Below are 13,284 nucleotides of genomic sequence, written 5' to 3' on the forward strand. Positions count from 1 at the left end.
TATTTCCTGACACTGCTTGCTATTGTATGGCAGTTTTTATGGTAAATTAATTTTTATGGTAATTAATCAACCTACTCTTATTAGTATTCATTTTTGTGTAAGTAATAACCTGCTTTCTCTTACATGTGTTCACAGCTATCTATAACTGGGCAAATTTCTCGTAGTTTTATTTACTTGTGTTGTTTCCCACCAGTTAAGTGAGGGTAGTATGTCAGGTATAGAACAATCCACATCACTTTGACAACCACTCAATCCAGTTGGAATAAATAGTTTCATTAACTACTCATCAGGGCTACTACAGAATAATATACTATATGAATGGATGAAATAACTCCAACAGGCAGGGGATTATTTGATTGAAATGGCTACATGAAAATTACTCATGTCCCACAGAGAGAAAAGAGAAATACACGAAAGTGTAAGTGTCCTGCCTCAGAGAAGCTACCCTTCAAATTTCTCAGAAAACAATTTTTTTGGCAAATATAATTAACAGCTTTGAGACTTCTGAAACATTAAATACATTATTTTTACTAGGTACCGTTTGAGACACTATATTAGCTGAAATGTCTCTCTGGAATGTTTAAAGTAGAAAGAGGAATAGATTTTCATTCTTCCAGTGGTGTCAAATGAAACTTTTCTCACTTGAAGGTGACTTCATTATTTTTGATGCACATTAGAGCAAAGGTAGGTCTTCTTCTTTCTGAAGAAATCTACAGAATAAATGTTTGAAAGCAAACTATTAGAAATATGTAAGAAATGTCAAAAGCATGCTTTTAAATGCACTTTTAGATTTTCACTTACATAGTAGAAAACCTGTAGTGACCCCTGTACGGTTTCACAGTACTGTTAAAATACAGAATCTATAAATACAGACACATTAAAATGGAATACAACAATGGATTACATATCTGTTACTTGAAGCTAAGACTCCAAAATATATTTTCTTATCTTGTAGTTTTTATGACTTCATAGAAGAAATCCAAACTGAGTATAATCTTATTAATACAGTGAGGTAGCATGACAGATCCTTTGCTTAAAATTAACACAAAATTACATTTATGGCTCTAAAGCAAGCAGACAGACAAAGTGATAAGCATTGTGATAGCAACTAGGCTTTAATTTGGAAAAACACCTAGGCTTTTGGGTTTATTCAGTTCGCAGAATGAAGATTTGAGCAATGCATTCATAATGAGAACATGGGAATGATAGTTTTTTCTACTACGAAATAGCATGAACTTACTTTGTGTAGTGCAGTGGAGAGTCACTAGAACTGGAAGAATCATCATAATGCAGCAGAAAAAAAATTACATATTTTCACTGTGCTGTTTGGATAAAACTTGATCAATTCATAATTAAGCATAAGCCAGAATGTGTAATTCACTTACAAATAGTTACTGAATATCACACTCAGCTCTGCTCCAGAGCAAGCAAAGGATCTTTCTAAAGCTTGTCAAGTGCATGATTTTCTTGGCAAGTCGGAATTTTAAATTAATAAATAAATTAATAAAGTTCAGTAAAGTTACAGAACTTCTTTGAATTCTAAGTATTTTTAAATAATGTCTTGTGCTGCATTGTGCAACTTTGACCTAACTACTTCTATGCATATGATTTAAGTTGTGCTTTGCTTGAGTAACACTTCCCTTGGTTTTTTTTCCCCACTGAAATAGTACTAAGCTGGGTGCTCTGTGCGCATAATAAGAAAAAATTGAATCCCTCAGGAGTTTGTATCTAAGATGATGGTAGGAAAGTAGGTAGGTACAACAGACAAGTAGAGGATAAGGACATATACAGGAATAATGGATGAATTTTATTAGAGCAATTGTCATAGTGAGTAAAACTCCCTAAGAGATGTCTGAGAAAAGAGCAGTCTGTTGTTTTGGGGTTTTTAAGTGGTCTGTTTCATTTTTTGGTTTTTTTTTTTTTTAAGTAGTTTGTTAAGGGTGAGAGCCTTGGAAAGTATTTACAGCTTATTCCTATAAGAAAAAAAAAAAAAAGAATGGGAAGGAAGAACTGACACATGAATGGCCTTTGCTGTGAAAAATGGAATTTTATTTGATACACAGGGAATGGATGCAAAAGGAGTAGTAATGTAGGGTTACCAATAATGAAGAGGATCTCTGCTGTCAGCTTTTGGGCTGAATTTAAGTATTGCAGACATATCTAGAACTCCTGCTAAATGGGATGTAGTCCCAGGTAGGACCATATATACATTAAAGGGGGCAAAAATTGTTAATAACATTATCTTAGTTTCAGGAGGAGAGTTTACTTCCCCTCTGGCTTGTGCTTTTATTTACCAGTTTTACTTCTGTGTTTATAACTTCTATTTTGAGACAACTTAATGGTTCTCCCAGAATTGAAGTAATGTTTGGGTTCAGATTTTTAAGAACATTTACCAATGGATTGCTACAAACATTTTAGGCACTTGCACCATTTATAGTTCCATTCATCATGATGATGCTGAACTTCAGAAACTGCTATCCACTAAAACAGAAGGAAATGAAAGGCAGAGATGTTATCTAAAGATGCCGTTGGAATGACTTAAAATACTAGTCCAGACTCTGCTTTGTTGCTTCAGTACTTTAATGTTTTCCAGTATCTCTGATCTGCCTGCAAAATACCCGAAAAGAGATACCATCAGTGCAGATGGTCCTTGTGACAGGTCAGCTTTGGAAACAGGCTTGTTGTCTTCAAAATGCTGTTTTGACTTTTGTACTTCTTAATGCATGATGGCTTCTGGAGTTTCATGCACTCTGGAGATTCAGATTTACAGATGAGCTGAGCAGGATGGAGGCAAAACAGACAATAGGTTTTTCATTTGCTTACCACTTACAACTCAACACAGCACATGTCCACATATTCCTGGCTACAAAATCCTGTGGGGAAGTGTGGACTTCCTAATGGAAGTGAGAGGGGAGAATATATGTAAGTGATGCTCCCAAGTGCAAAAAGAATTTAATGTTTTTCCTTCTGTGCAGTAGTAAATCAGTTGTTGTCAAGGACCTCATAAATATTTCTTACAGAAATAGGCTATATTTAGTATTTTAAAAAAACCCAACCTTGCAAATGTATGTATGTATGTATGTAACTAACTGAGCTACAAAATTAAACCTTCACACTGTCTTACTCTACATGGTAAAAACTCTCAGCCCTACTCCAAATACAATAATCAGAGGAGAGGTATTTTGGTGGTAGAAACAGATTTTAGGAGTGCTGATTTGATGGTAGTAAATCCAAGATGCAAAGGAGAGGGTGATTCTTCTGCATTTAAATATGTTCCATGAAATTACAGGTTTCGGACTCCACTGAAAAATAACTTTTTTTAGGCCTTAGATTCTCTAACATTTTAAATGCTACTTTTTTGTCTTTTTTTTTCCTTAAAGAAACCTCATTCAGTATCATCTTTTTCTCTTGCAACCACCTTATTTGTTCCTATACATTATGAGAATACATGTGAATTTTGCATCTCATGGGGAATTGTTTGCAGAGATATTCTCATGGAAAATTCTTATGTGATGATAATAGATTGATTTGTGATGACACTCCAGAAAAGAAAAAAACAGGGCTTTTTCCTCTTCTTGGCAGAAACTTTGTGCCTGTCACCCAATCTGAGGTTCACAGTCAGGACTAATAAGCTATATCCATTTCATAATTTATGTTGTAGCTTGGACTTTTTAAGGGATACAGAGGAACAGCATTCACAATTCTTTGGGGTTTTTTTAGTTTTGAGGTTGATTGGGTTTTTTTCAGAATATGTGAATCTATTTAAAACTGTTTTAAAGGTGTTAGTTTATCTTGTATTGATAGAGAGAAACGTCTTCTTATAGGAAACCTTTCTGTTAAGTAATCATAGAATGATAGAACCATAGAATAGTTTGTATTGGAAGAATTCTTAGGGATCATTTGGTTCCAGCCCCCTTGACAAGGGCAGGGACACCTTCCCTAGACCAGATTGCTCAATGACCCATCTAACCTGGCCTTGAATGCTTCCAGGGATGGGCCATCCACAGCTTCTCTGGGCAACCTGTTCCAGTGTCTCACCACCCTCACAGTAAATCATTTTCTCCTAGCATCTAATCTAAACATCTTCTCTTTTTGTTTGAAACCCACTTAAAACTAACACTTAATTCTACATCTTTGTGTGTGGACCTACGTGCTGGTGCTATTTTGGAGTCAGTGACCATGGTGGTTGTCATGAACAGCTGTTCAGTTTCATACCATTTGAATCAGGTATTTAATAAGATCAGGCACTGAAAAGCCATTGCCTTGTGAAGATATTTACTGCCAACACCTCGAGCAAGTAACTCACATGTAACAGCCAACCCACTAGGAAAGCTTGCCACACACAGAGCTCCCAGGAAAAAGTGATCAATTTATCTAGCAGTTTCTAAAACAATGTCCAAAGTTTTCTAGCAGTTTTTACTAGTGAAGTAACCTGTCCCTGACAATATTCTTTGACTGCCATATACCTGTGCACTGCTAAGGCCTGACAATTTTTCCCTTCAGTTGGTGTTTACAAGATCCAGGAAGCAGCTTAGACCAGTGCTGTGTCTGTGCTGGGGAGTTTTAACTGTTGCATTTTTGGCAGGCAGAAGTTGCCCATATTGTGATTTTACTTCACTGGGTGCCCACTGAGGTGCTTTTATCAACACATTACCTTGAAAGAAGTTGCACTGACAAAAGTTGTGTTGCACTGCCAGTAGATGTTCCCTGGTGTCCCACACAGCCATTTGTAGTGCTGCTCTTGGAATGTTCATTACAAAGCATAGTGGGAGCCCAGATACACTCTTCTGTCATGCTGAGAGCTTTTAACATACTCTGTGTAAAGGAAAATATTTTTGCAGCCAATACATATGTGTTTTTGTCCTCAAATATCCTACCTGTTCCTCTAGTCCCTGTCATATTTAGCTCTTATTTTACACTGTGTACTGTCTCTTCATCAGAAACAGAATAAAAATACAGTGAAATTGTGTGGGAAACCTAGCCAGAAGGTTGGCAGTGGCTACCCATGCTTGGCTACAGATAACCTTTTCCCAGAGACAGAGTCACCAGGTCTTGGGCAGTGTTGTGGGAACCTATGCTACCACAGCTTGAACTGGCTAAAAAATGTGCAAGCACAGCTTACAAAATACTTGCCTGGAATGCTAATCATGGTTGTGGCAGGAAACAGCTACATCAGGAAGAACAACTCTTGCTACCCTGTGCTGAAGACCCAGTAATAGTCCAGCCTTTTTACTCCTCATCCTGAAGAGGTTCATTTTAAGTGCTAAGATCACAGGACTGGTAAATTAAGCCATGGTATATTTTTCACCATTTTATTAGTTTTTGTTATTGTAAAATGCAAGTTACCCTATTTTTGCAAGGAATAATTTAAATACTCTCTTTTTATTTAGACATTCAAGACTTTCCTTTGCAGTACACTGATTTGTTAAATATCTCTCTGCTTTGTCTGTCAGAATGTGTGCTTGGTTGTTTTCAGTATTTTCTTCTGTGCTACATGTAAGATAAAATGAGAATCTCAGAAGTTCAGACCTTTGTTTTCTCATTTTGCACTTGCCTTGATGCTAGCCTGAGAGACAGACGTGGAAAAAATTACTTTTGGGGTGCATGAGCAAAGCTGAAAAAACCATTCCTGTGTCTTAGTAGGGAAATGCCCTCAGCTCTTTCTTTGTGAGTTACTCTGCTGTCTTAAGTGCTGTCTCATCTCCCTGTGGGATCTGCCTCCTCTGTATCTCTGTTAAGGTTTGGGATGTCTTTTGCTGTCAGATGCATCTCGTCACTTGGGTTGTGATTGGGAGGCTCTGTCCATAACAAATTAGCAAACAGCAGAGCCTGGTGCCAAGGTCAGCCTCCACTCTTTGACCACCAGTGTCAACTTCCCCTAAACTTCAACATTACCTCTACAGCATCTATATTGGATGTTTTTATTCACAAAGTGGTTTCCTGTCTGTCATCTTGCGCTGTCTGTCATCTTGCGCTGTCTGTCATTTCCACCAGCTGAAAAATGTCCAGAAGTGCTCATTAATGAGGCTACAGCATAATTAGACTCTGAGCCTTCCCTTAACTCTGCCTTAGCTTGGTGAATATCCAGTGTGTCACAAAGGCAGTCTTGTAAGGACTAATAGAGTCTTTCCAGAAACAGGCTAAGGAGCTGGGAGATGAGGTGAATTTTCACCCTTTTGGTCTTGTGCAGCAAAATTCACACCTGTGAATGAGAAAATGATGACCTGAAAAACCTGAAATTATTTTCTTGAAGACAGATCTATGGTGAGGCTACCCCTAAAGCAGTCTTTCTTCTGCTAGGATTGCAGCATCCGTGCAGGTATTTTAGCCTAGAAAGATGTTCTACCAGTGACAGTGTCCCCTGAGGAACTGATTTAAATTCTCGAATTTTATCAAGGAACTCAAATCATTAGCTCCAGCATATTCACTAGCATAATGTAATTTTTGTAGGTAGAATATTATTCTGTAAACTAAGACTGAACAATACTTTTTTTTTTAAAGAGACTGAAAGATATGACAGACAATCAGCAGAGATCAATTTTATCTTTTAGACAGCCTATCTAATTCATTCTCTGGGTTCATAAAACATTTAAGAGCATGTATTTGGCTGCCATTCAACATCAGCATAAGCTACCTGACACCGATGTCATTAGAATAGTTAGGTAACTGGATCTTCAGAGATACAAAGATTTAAATTTGTCTAATTTAAACTTTTTTTAAAAAAAGTCTTACAAGAAAATAAGGTTACAGGACTTGGGATCAACTAATTAGGATAATTGGACAACGTCCTCTATTGCTTTTTGTTCAGTTATCTAGAACTTTTCTGTGTTGGAAAGAATGCAAGAGACAACTCATAGAAAATTATTAAGCTGTTAAATATGGTTTAAAATTTTTGTATGTATTGCTGAGGAATCTGGGGCAATCATAGCAATACTGCTCTTCGAGGAATTTGTGATTTTTACAGCTGAGGGGGAAATGTAGAAAGCATTTCACATATTTTGGGACAGTTCTTTCTGTTCACTAGTTCTAAAAATATATATTTTAGGAAGTATCTGACACCTCTTCTACAATAGAAATGTATAGAAGATTTGCAACCTTGTTCATACCAAAAAAATCCAAGATAAGGAGCACAGCTGTGATCATTCATGCCTGGTTTAATGGAAGTGTCATTTGAAAGCAGCAAAGAATACATAGTTATTTTCATGTGGGTTTTCTTCTTCCCTTTGTACAGAAAACAATACTAAAAAAACCAATTTTCTTTGTTGCCAGAGATTGGCATTACAGCTTGACAGGAGTTGTTGCATGTTAGTGTTTGGTCGGTTGTCAATATTGTTGTTGTTGGGTCAGTTATCAGTGCTATTTCCTGCCTGATGGGGGTTATTTTTCTCCTTTTACTTTCAGCAGCTGTGATCCCCAGCACACAGATAAGTCGAAGTGGAACAGCAGCTGGGGCAGTGTCCTTGTCCCACCCCAGCAGCCACTCCTCCCCAGGACATAACATACAGGGTAGTCCTCTGCATCCTCCACAGATACCTATTCTCACAGCTTCAGACTCAGAGAGGTAAGATCCTGTGCTTCTCACCTTAAGCCTGAGGCAGGACTGCCTTCAGAGCTGCCAGGATGGGTGGAAATACAATTGTTGGTGACAGAAAGTCATTGGTGGCAGCCCTAACAACTGCTCTCAGCAGGGGGTTATCAGGGGAAGGAGAGGTGAAAGGGACAATGTTATTCCAGCCTGGGCAGGGAGACTTTTCATCCATCTCCATTTCAGAGACTTCCTCCAATCCCCTCTTGATCCCCATGAATGGCCCAAGCAAGGAAAGTGATACTGAACTTCAGATGACCACAGCCATACCTTACAGAATGGGGCCCTGAGATTCGTGTTTCTGTTTACTTGTGGAAGAAGAGTCATATTCTGTCAATATTCTCTCAATACTGTCTCTGAGCAAATTTTTATTTCACTAGTTTTGCAGTTTGATTTATGGTCAGGATTTACTTTATGACAGTTACATATGTTTTATTATATGCTGGTTAGGTATTGAAAATTCTATCATATTAGACGTCTCAGTTGAATAAAAACCAATTGCTTGGACATGTTTTGATTTTCATCTCTAGACATTCCCTAATTATTTTCAGCAATCTTTCCACTGATTTAGGTAGTGTATGGTACTACAGATGTGGAAATCTACAGTTCATTGAACCAGAAGTCTACCAAATCACAAGACTGAAGAGGCCTAAGGGAATAGGTTTTCAGTGGAAAAGTCAGGAAGATAACATCATCACGCAAAATACTAAGCTCTTACTATATGCTTATGGATACTGAAACATTATTTTGTAAATTTCTTTTTCAGTGTTTTAAGTGATAAATTGCTGTATTTCATGAATGTATTTCAAAGTGTTTCATTTCACTGAGTGACAGATATGACAGTAATTTGAAGAGTACAAAGTCTCCAATTATAAACCTGAAAACAACATTCACTAGATTTCAATTACTGGTAAATGAGCATAATTTCTTTGGATTAAAGCAATATTCACTCTGCCTTGTATCAGGAAGGTAGGAAGAACATGATGTCTCAGGAAATTAACAGCCAGTGAAAGTACCTTTTTATTTCAGACTTCACATGTGAATTCAGCCAGTTCTGGAGCCGTTGGAAGTTGCTGAGCTTTTTGCATATCAGTCTGAGATGGAGCTTACTGCCTCATGATCACTGGAGCTCACCTACTTGTTCAGTCCTTCCTCCCCACTCCTGCCCCCGTGATCCTGGTCTTTTTCTCTTGCACTGGCTCTGGCCCTCTGTGCACACCACACCCTCTGGCTCTGTCCGTGCTCTCTCACCTGACACAGAGGCTTTTCTGTCCCAGGATAGTTTCTTTTCAGTGCATGACCTGTCTAACATCCACACCCAATGAATGTCAGATCATGAGGCGACAGGCATGGACTCATTAATAGTTGTTACAGGTATAAATGTCACTATAAAAGACAATGATCTTATTAGCAAATTTCTGAGGTTCTACTGCTGTAGAACTGTAAGAGATGCGCTTAGAGTGAGACTTGATTCATTCAATTCATTGAATGCATTTCAGACATCAAGATAATGCAGTATTCTACATAATAATAAAAAGCTAACATGGTATACTCCTTTCTCATGTGTTAAATGTATGCAGTCTCTCTAAAAAGGCTCTAAGTGCTAATTCCTATATGTGGAGCTGCTTTGGATTAAAAATAAGTACCAGTGTCTTCATTTAGGTAGTGTGACAAATAGCAGTTTAAATTCAGAAAAGAAAAAAAGTATTACAGAAATGTGGGTTTGATTTTAAAACATAGGGTAAAAAGTAAGGGAAATGTTTAAAGGAAGAACTAATGCAGAATCTGCATGTTGAAGCTATTACAGTACACTTGGCTAGAGGCCCTGTGAGTAGACTGTCACATCACTTCATGGGCGTGATGATAGCTGTGAATTTGTGAACTGACCAAACCTTCAGCAAGGAGAGTGGCAGAGATAGTGTCTTTTAAAGGTGTGAATCATCCTATTTATCCCAATCTCATTGTTGAGAGGACTGCAGGATTTAGGGGTGCAAGTAGAGGATTTGTCCCCCCCATGCTAGTAAGGGTTGGACTAAATGACCTTTGAAGGTCCTTTCCAACTCAAACTATTCTGTGGTTCTGTGCTGTGTGGTTCCTGACATATACTCTGCATGCCTGGGGTCATTTCAGAGCTAGGACAGGCTGACCAGCACTTGTTCCAGCAGAAGGCTGTATTTGTTAGACTGAAGCTGATCCAAACTGGCCTGGCTGCTTTGATGACCTTGGGGGCCAAACCTGTGCCTCTGTTTGGACAGCAGACTCAGCTTTGTGAGAGACAGAAGCAGAAAAGAATAAGCACTTCCTCTACATCTCCAGATACCATGGGACAGAGAAATAATGGGGGGGTTCTTCTGTGTCTTTCTTTTCTTGGTGGTGTGAGGGAGAGTATGGACTTGATTAATGTGAGAAATCTTATTAATGTGAGAAACTGAGCCAAACATCTTACACTGCATTCATTATGTGTACAAAACTCTGTGTACACATAGTGCAAGTCAGTTAGAGTGTTTAGATCTAAGAAACAACTTCATTTATCAAAGGAGAGAACATAAATAACAAATGTGCAGATTGACATTTTGTTTGTCCAAGCTCTTTGATACTAACTTTGAGTGCTCCACTAATATGAAATACTGCAGCTATTCAATGAAGGTACCAAATGTATACCTAAAGGCATATCTGTAAAAGAGAATATCTACTTCACTTCCTTTTCACTCACTTCTGTAATACAAGGAGGCAAGAGCATACAAGAAGCTGAAAGAACAATCTAATAAAATCTCAGACCAAAAATATTGGGTTTATATGGCATAGTTAACTTACGCAGCTCAGTGCCCCCAAACTGAAGGTGCTAAATGCTTGAAATTAATATTTTTAATTCTTTCTTTATTTAATGAATTATCCTAAATATACATCTTGCTTTTGAGAAAGAACTAGCCTGTTAATCAGTGTGAGACCAGAAAAAAATTTTTCATGGACTTGTTGTTCCAGGTGATTTTCTTTTACTCTCTTGTGAACCAGAGCTAGTGGTATGTCCCTAAAGCATGATGCATCCCAGCCTCACAAGAATTTCTAGAGACTGTAGGACTGACAAGAAGAACTTAGGGCCAAACTGTTCAGTCTAGCAGCACCATTATGCTATAATAAGTTCTGCAACAGTGCTTCTTTTTTCTATTTGAGTGTGAGGTTATATTCCCTTTACAATTTCACTGTAAAATAATGAGTAGCTCCAAGCCAAACTTCCAGAAGCAAAAGCCTCTGAGTAGTTCTAATGAAGAAGCTGAGACATCCAACCTTCACATGTTATGAGGCCATTTGTATGTAGCATACAAAGGGCTGCCTCGAAGAAGGTCTTTAGTTAAAGACCTTAATACTGTGGTTTCAAAATGAGTACATTAACTTCTTTCCAGGCATGGGACGCTTCAGAGGATTGCCTGTTTATTCATTTTTGGGGTTTTTTTAGTGAGCAAACAACACATATAAATGACAAATGCTGGAGTTGGAGGTCTAAGTAAGGCTAACCCTGAACCTGAGCCATAGATTCACAGAACCACAGAACCATTTCAGCTGGGAAAGACCCTTAAGGTCATCAAGTCCAAACGTTAACCTAACAATGCCAAGACCACCTCTAAACCATGTATCCAAGCACCACATCCACATGTCTTTTAAATACCTTCAGGGACAGTGACTGCACTGCTGCCCTGGGTAGCCTGGTCCAATGCCTGCCCACCCTTTCTGTGAAGAAATTTTTGCCATTATTAAATCTAATCCTTCCCTGGCACAACTTTTGGATGTTTTCTCTTGTTCTATTGCTTGTTACTTAGCAGTAGAGACTAAATCCCACCTGGCTACAGCCTCCTTTCAGAGCAAACCTAGCAAAGCTGGGATTTTTTCTCAACCTTCTTTTTTTTTTTTTTCCAAAGACTTTTTTTTCCTTTTCTACATTTGCAAGAAACTTAGTTCTCTAATACAATATAGGCACAGAAAATGCTGATAGATTTTGTAAAACATTACATAGTCTGCTTTCAGGTAGTATCTGTATTGAGGTGTGTGCTCACAGCTTCTTTCCTTAAATTCCAGTTTAAATTCTACTTAAATTCTTCTTTCAACTTCTCACGAAGGAGATGATGAGGTGTTGGTCAGAGGGGCTGTTCTTTCTTCCTGCCATCCCTTCTTTTGGCTAGATTTTGGTTTTGCTGTCCAAAATATTTCGGTTATGCAAGAAGATTGCATTCTTAAAAAAGAAAAAAAAATCAACAAAAAACCAAACAAAAACCCAAAACCAAACCAAAACTTGTAGCAAAGAAGTTATTGGTGAGAAACATGCATCACAGGCAGGTTAGAAATTAGGCTTTTGTTATTTTGGTCAAATGAATATATATTCATAACTTCAGGGAAAGCATTTGGTTTTTACAAAATAGTTCTTGGCAAAAGGTATTCCTTCCTTAAATGTGTTTTTAAAGCATATGTATTTGACTGTTATCAATATCTAGCCAGACTAACTTACAGTGCAGGATGCTGGGTTTCAAAATGCTGTGTTACAACAGAATGTTTCCCTCACTGTCAGTGGGCTGAGGATGTGTTAAGTCACTAGCACACAGCATAAAGTGTGGAGCCACCCAAAATGTGGGCTCACAGGAAAATTACAAAGCAGAGAATGGAGACATCATCCCAGATTTTGTGAATTTCCCTAGAAACAGAAAGGCAGTCAAGAAGGAATGATCATAGATTGTTCCTCATGTAGCATTGTCAGAAAGCACAGCACTGTACAGGACACTGTTGGAGAGAGGAATCTGTTACAGGGAGCTTGTAGTTCAGTCCTTTGTCCAGCCAAACCTTCAGCTCAGTGAGATGAAAGCCTGATCACCTTACTACATGAACTGCATGACATCTGTGTATATTCCTAGATTGTTTGCAGCCCAGTAAAAGGGACTCAGCCAGTTAACAGAGCAGCAACCCAATAAATTGTGTTTACAAGTTGTTCAAAGAAAATTACAGCCTCTGCAGAAAAAAAAAAGCCTAAGTTTTCATCTTTAATGTTCAATTTCCACTTTAGAAACTTATCTGTACAAACCATAAAGATTCATTTTGTCTAAATGGTAGCATATTGTCGCTGTTGAGCCATTAGCAGAGGAAAAGACCCAGATTCTCAGCGTGGCATAGAAAAGAGAGCTTTATTATTTTGATTCCAACTTATAGAGACTTTTCAGAGGTCACCCAGATTGGTCAGTCAGAAACCTTCCCCCAGGCCTGATTGGCCAGGCCTGAACTGTCCAAATCTCAAGACACTGTTTTAATAACATCCAAACTTTATCTTTGTTTATAAAACACAGGAGAAAATTCTCATGGGAAAGATCTGTGCTAGCCACAGCATATGCTTTAATTTACAATGCAATGCTGAGAAAAAAGATAAGAATGAAGACAGAACTACATCCAACATAGTTACATAGTTCCTGTCTCAAATATTCGATGTTAGTAGCATTTTGTGCCATAGTGTAGGATGGATTAATGGTAGGTAAATTATGTCTTTAATATGCAAGAGCAGCTTCCTTTCTTTCAATATATTTTTAAAAAATACTTGGTTGCAGTAAAGTAAATCAAGGAGTCCCAAAGCATTTGAGTTTCTAGGTGAAGAAACATCTTATATGTATATGCTTGATACAGAGACATAAGAGGTTGTTTCCCCACTGCACCAAGGATTTATTTGT

General features: G+C 38.0%; 1 protein-coding gene across 3 annotated transcripts in view; it reads left to right on the forward strand.

The window, feature by feature from the left end:
* GLIS3 (GLIS family zinc finger 3) overlaps positions 1-13,284 on the forward strand; it is a 160,502-nt gene that overhangs the window by 132,725 nt on the left and 14,493 nt on the right. For 2 of the 3 annotated variants that reach the window (XM_085043118.1, XM_085043116.1), the window contains exon 7: positions 7,402-7,561. In XM_085043118.1, the coding sequence (XP_084899244.1) occupies positions 7,402-7,561 (160 nt within the window). The remainder of the gene's footprint in view (positions 1-7,401; positions 7,562-13,284) is intronic. The other variant, XM_085043117.1, reaches the window with a different exon arrangement.

This window comes from Lichenostomus cassidix, chromosome Z, assembly GCF_008360975.1.
Source record: "Lichenostomus cassidix isolate B80296 chromosome Z, HeHo_3.0, whole genome shotgun sequence".
Taxonomy (NCBI): Eukaryota; Metazoa; Chordata; class Aves; order Passeriformes; family Meliphagidae; genus Lichenostomus; species Lichenostomus cassidix.